Here is a 17,661-nt window from a genome sequence, read left to right as displayed (position 1 = left end):
TTTAACAGAGCTCATCCCTGTGAAGCTCTTTCATGTGTGAAGAAATACATTATTCACACTCCTTAGATATAACAGCATTGTGGTTCAGCCTAAAAAATTAACAAAATTACCATACAATGCCTGCCTGGGCTTGAGAATCAGCCTTGTTAACCCCTTTAACCTCCACTGCCTGCCTATTCTGAAAGAAAAACATGTTTCTAAGAGGATTAGTATTTTCAGACTTTCTGCCTTGGATAGGCTGAGTAGAAGTGTATTTCTGAGGTTCAGGAAAGAATGTGTGGAGAGCTGCAATCTGTAGAGTCCTGACAGGAGATATCATAACAACAGGTAACATGTGGATACCCTGTGATGGCTCAAAGCATAACTTATCCATAGACACAAGCATGTTTTTGCAAACCTCTCTGTGGGTGCAGGCGTGATTTTCTTCCAGCTACTGTTACCATCCATCAGCTACAGGTTGCCACGTACATATTTCTGCTGGCAAAGTAGGCTGTGGACGTGTGCTTGCTTGAGGCAAAGTTAGACAGGACATCGTGAACATGTGAGTATGTGAGAGAGCTGCTTTGAACTGAGACAGCTGGTTTTGCCTTCAGCAGAAAACGGAGCACTTGTATTCTGCTTCTGCTAGTAGAGCTGTGGTGATGCTGTTCTTTTGCTAATACGTGGCAGTGAGCAGTGGGAGATGACAGTACTGCATCAGACACAATTACGTGCCAATGTTTCTTTGAGATGCTGCTGGACCTGTTGGAAGGCCCCTAGCTAGTCATAGCCACTTCGGTTTGCTCTTCTTTTTTTCTTCTTTAGAAATGTTGCCATTGCTATTTATTTGATGGTGTCTTCTAAATGGAAACAAAGTACCTTAATTAATTGCAGTAAACTTACACTAAATACATTTGATTGATCTGGATTCCATATCACTTTGGGGTAATTTTAGGTTTAATGCACTTTTTACTATTATTCTTCTGTCACAAGCACTTCGATAGATTTTGTTTAGCTGGAATACTGCCTTGCAGATATCATCAATTGGTAAAAAAAAAAAAAAAAAGAGCAATATTCTACCACATCAAACTTGTGTAAATTGAGGGTTGCATTCTGATGTCTGCAAATATACTGTCTCTTGTCCTTGCACCTGTTATACTGACCTTATGGATGATAACAATCTGCTAATCCTTGATCAACAGAGCTGAGCTCTACTATGCTATTTGATAAGTAGAGCTAGTATTCAATATTTAGCTGCTTTCTATTTTTTTTTTTCCATTCTGAATATACATTCCGTCTGCACTTTCTAACACAAGAGGTAGGAAAGCACGGGTTTTCTTTTTTGTTTTTAAGGAAAGCAATGCTCTGATGAATAGATGATGTTTGCAGTGGAGCACAGACTGCTGCACTGGATTAGATTGAAGTCCACATCCATTCTGTAGCCCATGGGTTAATGAAGTCCGCATTTGTCTGTCTTTGTGAATGAGGAGAAGCAGAGACTGCCAGATGATCCTGAATGCAAATCCATCTTGAATTTGGTCTGGTCTCTAGCCATCCAGGTAGTTCTGAGATGTCTTGGGGTGCTGAGGTGGGGTCAGAGATCTCTGAAAAAAGAATATGCCATGAATTTTCACATTCAGCCTGTGGGTTCAAAGTCAGAACACATCTTTGTGTCATTTTGCACTACAGATGAACCATTTTTGGTTACTAAAGAATGAAATCAGGATCTTGTATGATTGCATCTTAGTACTCAATTATCTCATTTAATATTTTTAAGTGTAATAATGTGGGTATGGGCTTTTCCAGTGACTTCTGTTTGCCATTTCAAAGACTTTAGTCACATTGCTATGACCGTTAGGAACACTAGTTAATTCTTTATCAGTCTTAAGAAATGTGCAAGTAGTCAAGTACGATGACTTCCATCACATAATTTGAACAAAGACAGCAATAACCAACAAGCCTAATTTGAGAGCGCTAAATCTCCATACTTGTTTGTGCAGAATTTATATTTCCTTTGCAAGGAACAATGGATTAATGTCCGTCCACCTGCCTAAATTGGCAGTGTGCTTACTTGGATGGACTGTTAACTACTCGATGGAAATGCCGTTGGAAAAAACAAATTGCACTGCAGGAGTGTACAGGAGACGGCAACATGTCTATAAATGAAACTATCCATAGATCTGAGGGAGTGATAAATAACAAATTAACAGTCATTAATTGAGATAATTTCAATGGTGTCTGGCTTGCATGATAGAAAAGCAAATGTTTTTCCTGACAAAGCATTTTTTCTTTCCTTCTCCTCTTACTTTATTTCTCTCTCTAATGACTTGAGATACGTAATTTTGTTCCTTTTTTTTTTTTTTTTTTTTTTTTCCCCACGGGGCCACACTAATGCTACAGTCATGCAGCAACTTATAAATATATTGAAGTTTAACCACCTTCATTTTGTGGGAACATAGCCAATAGGTTAATTATTTTTGTTAGTTGCTTGGAAGAGGCACTGGCTTTTTTCATGGGTTTGATGCCCACCAGCTATTTTTGAAAATTATTAGCAGCAAACATAAAAAAATGGGACTTATTTTAGTATTTTTCACACATGAACGTCTGGTAAATGTAAAACAATAAAATGGATCCCTTCTGTGTTCTCAACCCCTATAAGTTTTAATTACGGAAAAATTTCAGGCATAGCTATTCATGCATTTTGAAATGTTACTGGAGCTTTGCCAGCTGATGTCAGCCAATGTTGCTGAAGTGATTTAAGTAATTAATAGGTTGTTACAACATTTGAGTAGAAACTTGCACTCAAGTCAATAAAAGTGTTTAAGGAGGAAGAAAACACTGTTGAGTGCATGAGTTAATCAAGGAGTTGGTGCTCTGAAACACTATCTGGGGAGTACATCTGAAAAGAGAGAAAATGTCCTGTGAAAGACAAAACTGGGCTTTAGAAGGCAGCTTGTTCAGGTAGCATTTTTACCTCCTGAACTCTGTGTGTGATCACAATAAAATGATACTATATGTAGTGATTATATCTTAGCAGTAATTAATTTACAGTCCTTAGACATTAGATAGTTTTGTCTCAATTTTTTTCATTCAGGAATGATCTCTTCACAACTCTGCAAAATGATTGAACAGAAAGGACCATATTTTTGTTGCAAAAACTGTGCTTAAAGGGCAAAACAAGGCATATCTATTTGCAGATCAGTCTCACGAAGAAGTGCTTAACTCACCACTCAGTCATTAAAATCAGTGTTGAAGAGCTTGAGTGTTCCAGTCGTGTGTTCAGTTGTGGGACATCTGTGATAGGGACGGAAAGGAAGCAGTAGCAGTAACTATCATTTGGTGGATGATAAATTCTCAGCCTGGCTCACTCAGAACCAGGTGATACTTGATGCTTGGAAGCACAGGACTGGGACCGAGGAGACCTGGCATCTGTTCACAGCTTTGCCACGGACACCCTGAGTAGCCACACCCTTGGTTAATCCTTGGGACTGGTCTTAGAAAATAAACTTTGTGCAGTGCTGTTCCTTATAGCAGAATCTTTATTACAGATCCACCAACAAAGTACCAATACGTCATTGTTATTTCTTATCTGAACCTCGCAACTTATTAAACAAGACTATAAATATAATCATCAAGCAAAACAGGCTTAGGTTAAATGTTAAATAGTTTAAAAAATAAAGAATAATGTTTCTGATTAATTTTCTTTGTCAAATAATACCCTAAATGGTATTGAAATTTGTCACTTAATCAAAGAACTGTCTAAACTGTGTGCAATTACATTTTAAAAAATTAGAACACAATTTGCCCAGAAGATAAATAATTATGGTCCAATTTTATAAGTGTATCTCCAATTGTTAGAACGTACTTTAAATAGGAGCAAGTATGTACCAATTAATTATAACTTAGAAGATTATTCTTAGCTCATTGTAGAGCTTTATTATTCACTCTTGAAAAAAAAAAAATCCCTGTAAAGGCACAGCACGATTTTAATTAATTTTTTCTAACTGTTTCATTTTTAACTTTTTTCCCAAAGTGTTTAATTTTTAAACATGAGCTCTGCTAGCTACATATTTCATTCTCACCATCGTATCTCTTAAGCAAGAAGAAGAAAGTTAAATAAATTGGATCAGTATTCAAATAAAAGCCATTTAAAGTGATGCTTTCAAAAATTAATCTTTATCTTTATTCTTCTGAAGTATCCATCAATCATATTAACTCTTTAAAAATGAGAGCAGCCTTGAAGGCCCAGATGAGTTTTACTATAACAAAGGGATATGTTTTGCAGTGTTACTACCTAAATAGTACTGAAACAATGGTAATTTTATCCACTTGATTCAGTTAATACAGGGGGCAAACATTCCACATGCTGATCTATTGCCTTGAAACTGCAATTTTAGAGCAACATTCTCCATGAAGGTATGAAATTAAAAAAATCTGTAGACTAGAGAGATTTCACATGTTTAGATAACAATGAAATACAGGCCCATATTGTCTGGAGGAGAGAGAAAGCAGAAATCCCCACAAACTGGGAAAATTCAATTAGAGGGCTCTCTGTTGAGACAGTAGTCAAAAAGAAATTACTTGGGGTGTATTCTCATTTTCATAAACTATTTCCATTTCCTCAAGAAGAACCCGTTTACAGTCCTGATTACAAGCCTCTAACAGGAGTAACTTGTAGCTTTTTATAGCTGTAAGTTTTGTAGTTTCTGGAGGTAAGCCTTTGGAAATTGGTATTTGTTTTGATGTCATGGTTTGTAGGGGCTGATTTTTTTCATGTCAGCCTAGTGACTTAGCTTATAGAGACCTAAAACCTTTCCTGGTTGGGTGATATTGAGTAGTTCTGCTGCAATACTGCAAGTATGCTATTACTGATTTGGTGGCAATAGAGTTGTCATAGTAAGAAGCCTGATGACATCTGGGCTATAGGCATGGGATCAGTGCCACCACTTGTCTTAAGCCTCCTTCCTTCCCAGAAGATGCAAATGGTGCTGTGGTTACTGACTGCACTGCTGCTAAAATTTCTGCTGTTGGCACTTTGAATGTAGAAGATGGAGTAGCTGGGGAAACCCATTGAATTTCTATATTTTACTGTAAATTTAAAAAATGTAAACTTCACGATTGAGAAATGCTGAACTTTCTGGGGTTAGACATCTACTTTTAGGTACCTCTGCTGCTGACTATACTACCTAAACACAGAGTGGCAGTCCTTTCAGCATACAGTTCCTACCTGAATTAATGAGGCAATCAACTAAAAAAGAATTACCTTTTCCAGGTGCCTTGTAGTTCCTTAGAGCATCTGTTGGCTGAGTTGTATCTCCTGCAGTAAACCAAAGATAATATTTCTGCCAGCAAAGCTCAGCAAGAACTACATGTGCTTCTAAAAAAAATTATTAAGTGTTTGTGTGTCAAGACATAAAGTCCTTCCTTCATTGAAACAAGGCCTGACTGGGTTCAGTTCATCTTCATATTCAGATACCATATGATAGCACAGATTTCAGGCAACAGGTCAGATTGTTTGGTCCCATGGTCAGGACTGCATCTCTTAGTGTTTTTGATTTAGCCTGTGTTCTTATGGCTGCTGTCAGTGTATTAAATCCCAAATTAAAAGCGGAAAAAGACATAAGCTGGTAAGGAGGTTCTACTTTAAGGACAAATAACCTGGTGTATCACAAAATCAAGACACAATGATAATTAATATCAATTTCATGTTGTATACAGTGTATGTGTATATGGCTATGTATTCATGTTACTGTCAGTGCTGACCCAAAGTTTTGAGAGAGTTGCAGTTATTTAGAAAACTTTAAGTCTCATTCTTAATTAATATAAGCAAACTGAAAGGCAACACCTAACTATCTGCTCCATTAATTTTACTATGTTTTGATTTCTTGTCTTTAAATATGTAGTCTTAATTTTCTGTAATAGACTCAATTATATGCAGTTTCCTTTGGATGCACTTTTGGAAAAAAAGGTTAAATGGGGAAAAAATAAACTGTTGGTATTCATTAATGTTTGAAATATTATAACAAGGGCTTAATGATAGACTTTCAAGGAAGAAGTACAAATTCCATTACAGTGAAATGGAAATCGAGGACTAGCTCACGTGGATAATTCTGTAAATGTCAACCAAACTCACATTTTACTAATGTATTAACTCAATATCTGAAAATCAAAACTCAGTAATATGGAAAGGCTGGTGAAAGCGATATAATAACTTTCTTCTTCACTGCCCATGTATGTTTAAACACTATTTATTTTAGTGGATCTGGTCAGCTTTAAGCATTTTCTGTTTTCCTTGGTTGGGGCATAGCAGTTCTATAGGCACAACAGAAGCAGTTGCGTAAACCATATTTAAACCAAAACCTACTGATCCTGGGTAACTCTGAAGAGAGTTACTAACTTTTTTTCAGTGCAAGCCAAGCTTTTTAGGACATTTGAATGCTGAAGGGAAAAAAAAAAACGGTAGTAGGAGTAGTAGGAAGCATCAAGGGGGAAGAACTGTGAACCCTGCATCTACATGTTGGTGACATGCAGGAATTGCTTGAGCTACGTGGTCATAACCATAGCAATTCTGATTCAGGACAGGCATGTTCACATGCAGTGATTTGGTGGTGGGAGGAGGAGAAACAATAAGATCTTGAACCATGCCAAGATCTGCACTGTCTCACCAGTTTTCCCTGGTTAGAAGGAAGGAGTTCAGGGCAGAGATAAGACGTTGAACCTCTGATTTTGCTTTAGGAGGCAATATTGCTGGTGCTTACTGCACATAGTTAAAAGTTTCATATTCCTAGCAGCTTTAAAATGGATTACATTTCTCTTACATTACACTTTTGGTTTTGCTTTGGAGAGTTTACTCCTGAATACTCCAGTTTACTCCTGGGTTTCTCTGCATCAAATGCAAAATACCTCAGCTTTAGTCAAGACAGCCCTTTGTGGGTCTCTTAGCATGGGACTCTGCTAAAAATTCTCCAAGCAGCAGTGGTATTCTGAGCCATGTCAGCTCAGCAGAAGCAAAATTAATGTGACTGTCTGCATCTAAACCTGCAGATACACCTTCTGAGCTGATGGCAACACTCACCAGAGAACACGAATAAAGCTTCAACCTCAAGGCTTTTTTACTACTCAGAAAAAGCATAACAGAAAAGAGTAGGCATTAATTCCTTGAAGTTCTTGAGCTGGTAGGAGGAGTAGTGTACTTTCCCACCAGTTTTTCTTTAATTTAGCTACTTACTCCTTTCATTCTTTTTCTCAAGAAACCATCATGGCTGTTGGGACCAGCTAACCTCATAGAGGCAACAAGAGTTTTTAACTCTTCGCAGAAATGAATGTATGGTTTCTGAAGTACTGAAGAGGAACCAAAACTTTTAAATGCTGAAAAGCCACACTGGTTTCATTTTCAGGGACTCAGACATGGCCAAAGAGATTAGATGGTTTTCTTACAAAAACATTCAGCACTGAGCCTGACAATAGACAAATTCAGTGGAAGGAAGATTTTTTTTCTGGAGAATGAAAAGATGAGATGAAAGAGAACCTGTTTGGTTCTTCACTGGGTTAACACTGTCTATGGTATAAGACTTTGGTACAAGTCTTAGAATAAAGTAATGATGTAACCTTTTCTTTCAATGTTGACTTTATATCAAAATTTACAAAGGCCATTTCATTATTTGTCCCACTGTATTACTGCCGAAACAGTAAGGTCTTGGCATAGAAGTTCTGGGGGTGTTTCAGCCCAACTGACAAATTGTGTTTTGGTATAATTTTCACCAACAAAAAAAGGCCAGTCCTGCAAATCAGAAATGTATTCCTCTGAGAAACATCTATCTTTGTCTGCAGGAATGCCCTTTAGCTCAGAAACGTTTCAGCTTCTTTGCTTGTATAGGAAATGTAAGCAGGGTAGAAAATCAAAGCCCAGCTGAGATCTTTTTAGAAGAAAATGGTACATATGCACATCCTATACTAGGTCTGAATTTGGCATCAAAAAGCTTTCATTTAACCGTAATCTGAGTTTATATATAATCACAGTTCACAACTATTGTATGGCATAGCTGGTTTTGTACCATTATTAATATGCTGAAAAAATAAACAGATCTTTCTATTTTCTTCACTGCTGAAAACACCATTTTTAAGTAGCATAATCTCAGCACATCCTTCTTTACTTGTATGTTACTATATGAAGATGGAACACTTAACGGCACAAGCAAGTAGAAGTTTCTGGCTGATCAGCTCTCTTTCTAAAATCTCAGTACTAAGGACAAGAAGAGGAGATTTGGCTCAAAGCCCAGCAACAGAGTGATAAGACCCTGTGCTAATTTGGAAAGCTTATGTTACCTGTCCTGCAGGTTATGTGGCACGTTATGTGCTGATGAGCTGGATGACCATAATTTATAGGCTCCTGACAATGTGACAGTGTTATGAAAAGAACGGCAAGCATGTGTTACTCATTAGAAAATCCATTAGGATGTCCTGGAAGATTTTGGTGGCACTAACGAGATGCAAATGTACTTTTCCAAAGAAAGATTACTGTTGCACTTTAATTTTGGAGTCTCATCAATGTAGTGATGTTCCTCCTTTGTTTCCAGTATCAGAAGACTGCTTCTTTACAACAATGCTATTACTGATTTCTTTTGCAGAATCCCACTCAATGTGAGAGACATTGTCTACTGTACAGGAGTTTCACTGATGGATGAAGATGTCTGGGAGTTCATTTGGATGAAATTTCATTCTACCACAGCAGTGTCTGAGAAGAAAATATTATTAGAAGCCTTAACTTGCAGTGATGACAGAAACTTGCTCAACAGGTACAAAAATATTAAATATATCTATCTGACTGCTACCAGTAGTCACTTCAACATTTATGGATTATCATTTGAGTTTTGGAATAAATGAAAGAACTTCACTTTGTTTAAACTGTTATGTTTTTGCATTAATGCATATGAAAATTGACATGCAGGTCTTTTGACCTGCAAATTTTCCTGTGTTCATCGGAAATGTTTGAAATCCTATAATAATTAATGTTATTTTTTGTTAGCATATCCTTAATTTAAATGTATCAACCTGTCTGATCTTGCTGATTTCATAAAAGTGCACATGTAAAGTTCCACTCAGCTTTAGTGAAATCCTTTTACATTGAGATTTTTCTGATTCATAAATGTGTCTATGTGTCTGGTCTTTGGAATAATAGAAATAAACCAGTAAACTCACTTGAAGACTTAAACAAGCCATTTGACAGTGTTACAGAATTACAGAATCACAGAATCACAGAATGTTAGGGATTGGAAGGGACCTCAAAAGATCATCTAGTCCAATCCCCTTGCTGGAGCAGGAACACTTAGGTGAGGCTACACAGGAAGGTGTCCAGGTGGATTTTGAATGTTTCCAGAGAAGGAGACTCCACAACCCCCCTGAGCAGCCTGTTCCAGTGTTCTGTTACCTTTACTGAGAAGAAGTGTCTTCTCAAATTTAAGTGGAACTTCTTGTGTTCCAGTTTGAACCCATTACTCCTTGTCCTACCATTGGTTGTCACTGAGAAGAGCCTGGCTCCATCCTCGTGACATTCACCCTTTATATATTTGTAAACATTAATAAGGTCACCCCTCCGTCTCCTCCAAGCTAAAGAGACCCAGCCACCTCAGCCTTTCCTCACACGGGAGATGCTCCACTCCCTTTATCATCTTTGTTGCCCTGCGCTGGACTCTCTCCAGCAGTTCCCTGTCCTTGAACTGAGGGGCCCAGAATGGGACACAATATTCCAGATGAGGTCTCACCAGGGCAGAATAGAGGGGGAGGAGAACCTCTCTCAACCTACTAACCACCCCCTTCTAATACACCCCAGGATGCCATTGGCCTTCCTGGCCACAAGAGCACAGTGCTGGCTCATGGTCATCCTGCTGTCCACCCAGGACCCCCACTCACCTTTCCGCTACGCTCCTCTCTAATAGGACATTCCCCAACTTATACTGGAACCTGGGCTGTTCCTACCCAGATGCAAGACTCTACACTTGCCCTTGTTACATTTCATTAATTCCCCCCCCCCCCCCTTTTTTTTTTCCTGATACTTTTCTGATGTGCTGGTTTTAGACTATGTGTTGGTGAAACTAAATAGGATTTTTTTCTTGTTTTTCCTAATAGACTTCTGAATTTGTCTCTCAACTCAGAAGTTGTCCTGGATCAGGATGCTATTGATGTGATAATCCACGTAGCTCGAAATCCACATGGAAGGGATCTTGCTTGGAAGTTTTTCAGAGAAAAATGGAAAATATTAAATGCTAGGTAAAGATAAAAAGTCCAAATTTATTTTCATTTTCTTATTTTGCTGTAATTCATATAAGTATTGTAGATGTATGCATTCATTTAAGCTCCTGAATCTAGTCCATTATCTTTTAATCCATAAACAGAGATGTCTCTAAATATGAAATATATACATATGAGTCATAAATGCATTTATTCATGGATTATCACACACATGCATAGAAACATTTATCTCTTAGCGATCATCTGTATATATATCTATTACTGTATTGTGTCTGCACTTATGGTAATGAATTCTATCTATATGTCAAGTGCTGCAGTTCTACTTTTACATAGACAAAAAAGCAGCAGTTCCCAAAGGAATTTTGCTGAGAAATTATCTTTTCAAGAACGTTATTTCAACTGTGGAAAAAACCCCACCAAACCCTTTTTGAAACATTTCCGTTTTCAAAAGGATGCTAATAGTGTCATCCCCTTTCTTTCCACTCTGTGTTTCAGGTGAGTTACAAGTAATAGAGGAACAACATTTTGAATTAAAAATAGATGAACAGGAAGGAGACAGGGTTGTTCCTTATATCTACTTCTCTTTCTCTTTGAACAAGTGCTACATGCTCCTACTCAGAAGCCCAGTCAACATTTTAAAATCCTTTTTGATGAAGATTTTGATATTAATTCAAGGAGTGAGAAATTTCTTTAGATCTTTAGGGACAGCCTGAGGGTCTGAAGGATTTCACAGCAGCTCATCTCATACTGACAGATTAGAAGGGACCACAATGCATATGAAATGCAAGTTCTTAAAGGCAGGTGTCCAAGAACTTCAGATACCCCATGCCAGGCCACTCCTTTGGTGTTGGCAGAAAAAGTATTGGGGTTCTGTTCCATTCTGGACTTCTGAGGAGCCATCTAGCATACCACAGAATATTCAAAATGGTGTTTTTAAGATGCTGTATTTAAGCAACTAAATCCTAGTGCCCAATGAATGCAGGTGAAAACTTACTGTAGGTTTCACAGCATCAAAAGAAGATTCAAAGAAATTCAGAGACTGTGCAACTTTCCTAAAGATTCAAAAAGCTATTCATGCTGTTTTGGATAACACTTTATAGTATAGTGGGATTTTAGAAGAACTTCAGCTGAGAAAATAATTTTGAGCTGGAATTGGTTTTGGAAGTTCATATTGCAGGAGCATACTTTTTGAAATCTTTAAGAGTGCTGAGGAGTTTAAAAATTAAGAATCCTCTGCTTCTATTATGATTATTCCAGGAACTGGACTTCTACACAGAAAGTGGATGGCAGACCCATTACTGTTTAGCAACCCAGTACAGTTAGTTATGCTCTGGATAGCAAATAATTTTTCAGGTTCCTTCAGGGATTTTTATAGAGTTTTGGTATAAATCTGTCAAAATGTGTATTGCTGCAAACACATATGCAGAAGTTATGTCTTGCCTTAGGAAGTACATTCATCTGAAAAACTAGCTAATACCTGTAATTTTAGAAATGGACAGTAGCAAACTATGCCACTGCCATTTTTTTTTTTTTGGGGGGGGGGGTAATTTTAAATAGCTTAACTTCACTTAAAATTTGAATTTTATTTATCTCATTTGCTTGGAATGCATCACTGTGTTATCCGAGTTCCTAATAACCAGCAAGACCTCGTGAGAAACCTGTTATTGTCCTTTTTTAATGAGAAAATAGCAGAGAGTCTCTCTCTTTGCCCAGCACTGACTTTATGTTATCTACAGGCAGTTTGGTCTCCAAACAAAAGCCAGAGCCACCAATAGGATTGTAGAAATTGGATTTTTCTGAAAGGGACATCCAGTTGTGTTTTTATCGAACACCAAAAGATTAAATGCAGTTGAATGAAATAATTCATGCAACCTATGCGTATGTGATCTATATTCAAAATAACTGTTTGTAATTATAGATTAAAACCTTTTAAGAGAGACTTTGAGAGGGTGGAATTAGTCTAACACCTTGAACCTTAATGTTCAGTGAAAGACTGACATGATAGAATGCAAAACTAGGCTTCTGATTTGAGCTTGCCAACACTAGTACATTTTTTAAATACAAGTTTTATTGCCGAATTATAGTTCAAGTGTACTCTGTCCCAAGGCACATTTTTCTGCAATTATAATTTATTATTTAATTTTATTTAAAATTAAAATACTTTGCACGAAACATTAATTTAATAAAGAGATATCTCAATGGTATTTTCCATTAGATTTATTATAAAAGGTGTTGACATTTGAGATAGTAATATGAAATAGCTGAGGGTGATTAAATTATACTATAACACTGTTTCTTCAGACTTTAAAACACAGCATGTCAAAAGTTAGAATGCCAACAAAATATTGTTATTCCTTTAGATTTTTACAGTATGCTTGTATTGACATTGTCCAGAAGATATTGATAGCGTAAAAAGTCTTCAAAATCACTCATATCCCATTTACAAAGGTGACTTAGAAATTAAGGTGCCTAAGAGGTCTTTTGGAAGAAATCCATGTGACTAAGACTGCTAAAATTCTGAAAAAGATAAGTGAAAATACTATGCTTAAATTCCTGTTACCTGAGCATGCACTACCTTCACTCCTAACTCATTTTCAATGTGTATGCACATGTGTGTCTGTGTGTGGAAATATAACCCAAGAGCTGCCTAGAAGAATTCCTTCATTCTCAAGTGCTGAATCATTTTCAGCATTTGGGAATTTAACAGTATTTGGGAAGCCATTTATATCTGTCCAAAGTAAATGAACTATGCTGCCTCTAAAGATGAGTCCTCACAAGTGCAAAGCCTGTACAAATGTGAGGCCCTAGAGGTTCATGTCTCCAGAAGGAGCAGGTGGAGTGCCCAGGAATCCAGGATGTTTCCAGGGAGCTCGGGAATTTAAGGTCCTTGTTCTGCAATGCTGTTGTCTTTCCTGTGAAAGGTGGGAAGGCTGATACTTGCAAGACGACACACTTTTTCTACTTATTCTTATGTTTCACACCTGCCAAATACTATTTTGGGAGGTGGCTTTTCTAGAATTTTTGCAGCAGGGCCCATTTTGAAATAGCTGTTAGCGGCTGAATTTTTACCAAGTATGCATAATGGGCAGTAATCAGCACAGGTATTCAGGAAGGCATCATTTTCGATGGAAGGAATTCTGCTACTTCTTGTTCGCACTCTACAGTACAGACTGCAAGAAAAATAAAATCCCTGCAGCTGTTCTTATGAGGTTGCTTCTGTAAAGTGGATTGGTAACCTTGTCAAAAGACCCCATCAAGAGGAGCTTCCAGTTTTCCAAGCAGTCAATTATGAGGCTAAGATGAGACCGTAATAATAAAGGGCTTTGTTAGAAAGCCTAAACGTGCTTAAAGGACCATGAAATCCATACTTCCCATAGGAGGTGTTTGCCTCTGAATTTCTGTATATGTCAGTGTGACTGAAGTTTTAGGAAAAGAGATGTGCTTGCTGACATATCCATGAATAATTCAGTTATTAGTGGTCAGGGAGTAGGGTTTTTGATACCTGTAGCTGTGTTTCCCCTCACACAAGCTCAAAGTAGCAACACAACACAGTGTACACCTTCCCTAAGACAGAACCTTCTCCGAGAAATCCCAGTTCTCCTCCCACTCCCTCTTTCTATCCCTCTCCCTTTCTCTTGCCTTCTCCCTTTTGAAAGGACTGTGCCTTACAGTACCTAAGCATTTAAGGGTAATTAATTTAGGATTAATAGAAGCAGAACAGAAAGCTGTGACTGTGCTAGTTCATTTCACTTTGAATTTTGAATTCCTCTTCTAAGTCAGCTTGTAAAAGCAGGGTATGAACTGAATTGTTCCCCCAGATAAACTTAATTGCAGTGAAGTCTATTAGTATTACTTACACATGTCTGACAGGAGAGCTGGATTCCCTATCTTAAAAACAGTCATGTTCAGATTAGCTAGATACTGCTTTAGACGTATGTGCAGATAAAGATAAGGATACCTATTTGTCAAGTGCCTTTTTCGTATGCTGAATGACATCTCACTTGAACAAAAGCATTACTTTTGGTTTCCAATGGAATTATATTCTTCATGCTAGAGACTTTGGGAAAAAAAAAAGAAAAAGACCCCTCAAACTATTCGAACATGGAATGCAAAACTTCAGGAGTAGTTTGGTTAGTCGTATAAGTGATGTAGATGTTGTACTTGGGGGATTGAAAAAAAACTTGTGGAAAAGCAAGTGGAACAGCAGGATTTGAATGACCAGTTTCAAAGCAACTACCTGCAGAAGGTCATTGCTCCCTGCTGCTGAATATCCTACCTTTTAAATATTCCTTGCCCATGCTTTCACATTTTCATTCCAGGTTGTTTCTTTGAAGATGCTACATCATGGCCCAGGGGATTATTTTAGCAGTATTATTTTCTATCAGTATTATTTATTTTAATTATCAGGTACTGGAACAAGAACATTTGATTCAGTTCACTTATTGTGAGGCTGTTTGTAATGTAGATGAGGTGGATGAATACAAAATGCAAAGAAGGCTGCAGCACTTCAAAAAGTCTATTTTAATGGTACAGCTAGAGGAGTTCCTCAGAATACTTCTCCATAGTTGCTGCTCTGCTCTTTCTTTGGTGCCTGTATTTTTAGCTGCTTGATGTCATTACATGGAAAACTGTTTCATTAAGCATGAGGTGGTGGTGTGGTTTGGTCCTCTCATACTCTGGACCTCTCATCTACAGCTGTGGTTAAGCCCATTCTGCTTAGTAGCATCTGACTAAAAGGCAGCTACTGAAATCTCAGCCTAGAAGAAGGTCTCAGTCCAGTGTCTGGTTCTAGTGCTATTCCCTTGGATTCCTCAGAATTGGTCCCATGTCTTCTCCCTAGCTTACAGAAGACTGCTTTCTAATTTTCAACTGGCCTAGCACTTGCACTAACTCTCTGTGCATCTTCTTTTTGCCCTTGCAGGTATGGAGAAGCCTTATTTATGAATTCAAAGCTTATCAGTGGGGTCACAGAATTCCTCAATACCGAAGAAGAACTAAGAGAGGTAATTTTTAAATTAGTCTCAGCATGTGAGGCTGTATCTTTTCTAAGCGGAGAGCAGAGCAGGAGGAATAAGGTGTCTTTTGTCCAGGAAGTCTGGTTGTTCAGCTGGAATCACAGGCCCATGCTGCAGCTGGGTGACACGAGGATGAGGAGGAGGTTGCAAAGGCACCTAAGTGCGTAGAGGTGATGTCAGGAGGTGGGAAGTGCAGGAACTTCTCTGTGCTTGGCTGGATATGTAGGTTTGTTTTTTGTCTCTTGACTATTGGTTTAGAAACTAAACGTGAGAGGTTTCTATCCATGTTAGTTTATGCTGCAGAGGACAGCCCTAGAAAAGCCCAGTGTTGAAAGTAGAAGCTGTCAGTGCCTTCTCTGTTTTTCTTTTGCGTACAGTATTTCCATGTGAGAAAAGCTGTTAACCTTATATTCTGTCCAAATGACACCACAATAATTTGTTCTAAATGCTAAGTACTTCTTATTTAGATTGCAAAGATTTCTCATTTTAACTTAACACCTGCCCTGACTGAGGTAGTTGTGTGGTTGTGTTATGCCTGGCTTAGCAGCTGCTTGACATTACTGCAAATGGATCAAATTATTCTTCTGCAGCATAATCACCATTAATTGAACTCTGATTGTGCTATGATATTTTCTGTCCAACCATTTGTCTGCACTGAAGTCTAGTGGCCTCAGGAATTTAAGGAAGAGCTGCAGCTGGTTTTCTCAAATCTACCCAGGCGGGAAGGGCAGTGCTGGCCAAATTTGCGTATCTACCCTGCACAAGGAACCTCTCTGTACTCTTAGTTTCTACCTCCATGATAGTATTGGTGGGCTGGCTGTTCATACATCTAAAAGAAACTGGCCTTGTAAATATTTTAGTATAAAAAGTACAGTGATCAGATAAAGTCTGATTTTGATAGTTTCCAGGTCACTTCCATGCTTTTAGCTATGATGGGAATGAGACAGCTGCAGGATCAGCCTTTGCAGTTTTAAGCCCATGTAAAAAGAGATTCTGTTGGAAGTTAGATTTAAATAAACAAGGTGAATTTGCTGTCACCAAGAAGCAAAAGTTAACTAGTTATGACTAAGTGTGGCTAAACCCACCTAATTTTAGGCAAGTTGAACATAACCAGCAACATACTGCGAAGATCAACCTTGCAGTTCTCATTTAAAAAGAACAGCAATTCAAAGCAAACCAGTGTCATCAGCTATAATAATCCAGGTAACAGTGCTGTAACTTGAGTATTTGGAATAACAGAGCAGGGGTCTTTTCAGTCTGCTGAGAAAAGATCAAAGATTTCTCATAATGGAAGGAATCTGTTTGAGGCATTCAAAGATTGTCAAATGAGTGCCCACTTGCCATTTTGCCATTCTCTTCACACTGAAGCCATCCCTTTTCTTTTCTATAAAAACCAAACTGTACTACATCATCAAAAGTGTTCTAAAAATTGAAATAAAATAAATTCGTTATGAATATTGATAAAACGAGAGGGCATTAGAGCTACCTTCTGCTGATACTTGCATATAAACCCAAATTAGAAGCATTTTCAGTGCTCCCAGTTTGGTTTCTTAGGTAGAAATAAAAGTTTAGAGCAGCCCAGCTATTTGCACATTGCATCAGCTGGGCTGCAGGAGAGAAGGAGGAAATTATGTTAATGGGATCCGGCACTGACACATCAATATCTTCCAGTGCAATGTAAAGCAATTGCATCACATATAATTGACAGTCTCCTGTCTTATTACATTTCCTATTAAAACTTTCTACACGCCACTACATTTACTTCAGCAGTGATTGTGGAGGTTGGCCCTAAATGCCGAACTTGTTTGTGTGCACTGGAAAAATTTACTTTATTTAGTTCCTGCAAATTTAACCTTTTAACTTGTATTTCCAGCTAAAGAACTTCATAAAAACTTACGAAGGGGGAGCTGCTGCCTCTTTCTCCCGTGCCGTGGAAACAGTGGAAGCCAATGTACGGTGGCAAAGGCTTTATAAGGAAGAACTATTCCAGTGGCTAAGAAAATCCTTGACACACTGATCTGTCTTTCCAGCCAACCATTTAACATGAAACTCTGCAAGAGGAAGAGGAGACATTTTAAAAGAGTTTAACATTAAAATCATGAAGACAAGGTCAGATTGATGAAGACAAGATCAGATTGCAGGAAGAAGGGGGTTTTTCCTTTTTTTTTAAATTTATTTTTTTATTGTGGGATATTTTTTACACTGGGCTCTTGTGAAATTGTCAAGAAGCTTTTCAGAAGTGAAAATCATGAATGCTTGTGAAATCCAGTCCTCAATGTACACAATCAAACATGATATTAAGTGGTGCATGTAAATGTTGAAGAGAAACAAACAAAAAAAACCTTCAGAGACTATTTTGTGCATGCTTGTACCCTCCCTGCTTGTATCCTAGCATGCTTATGTATAACAGCCACATTTT

At 37.8% G+C, this 17,661-nt stretch overlaps 1 protein-coding gene across 1 annotated transcript in view; it reads left to right on the top strand.

Annotated features, from left to right (window-relative positions):
- Positions 1 to 17,259, top strand: part of TRHDE (thyrotropin releasing hormone degrading enzyme) — a gene marked incomplete at both ends in the record, with an annotated part of 208,642 nt that extends 191,383 nt beyond the window's left edge. The window contains 4 exons of the mRNA XM_082052838.1: positions 8,607 to 8,774; positions 10,105 to 10,245; positions 15,149 to 15,230; positions 17,116 to 17,259. Coding sequence (XP_081908964.1) covers positions 8,607 to 8,774; positions 10,105 to 10,245; positions 15,149 to 15,230; positions 17,116 to 17,259 — 535 coding nt within the window. The remainder of the gene's footprint in view (positions 1 to 8,606; positions 8,775 to 10,104; positions 10,246 to 15,148; positions 15,231 to 17,115) is intronic.
- Between the last annotated feature and the right edge of the window lie 402 nt (positions 17,260 to 17,661).

This window comes from Streptopelia decaocto (assembly GCF_964273445.1).
Source record: "Streptopelia decaocto genome assembly, chromosome: 1".
Classification (NCBI taxonomy): Eukaryota; Metazoa; Chordata; class Aves; order Columbiformes; family Columbidae; genus Streptopelia; species Streptopelia decaocto.
Note: the sequence above shows the minus strand (reverse complement) of the source record. Positions and strands in the feature narration are given on the sequence as shown.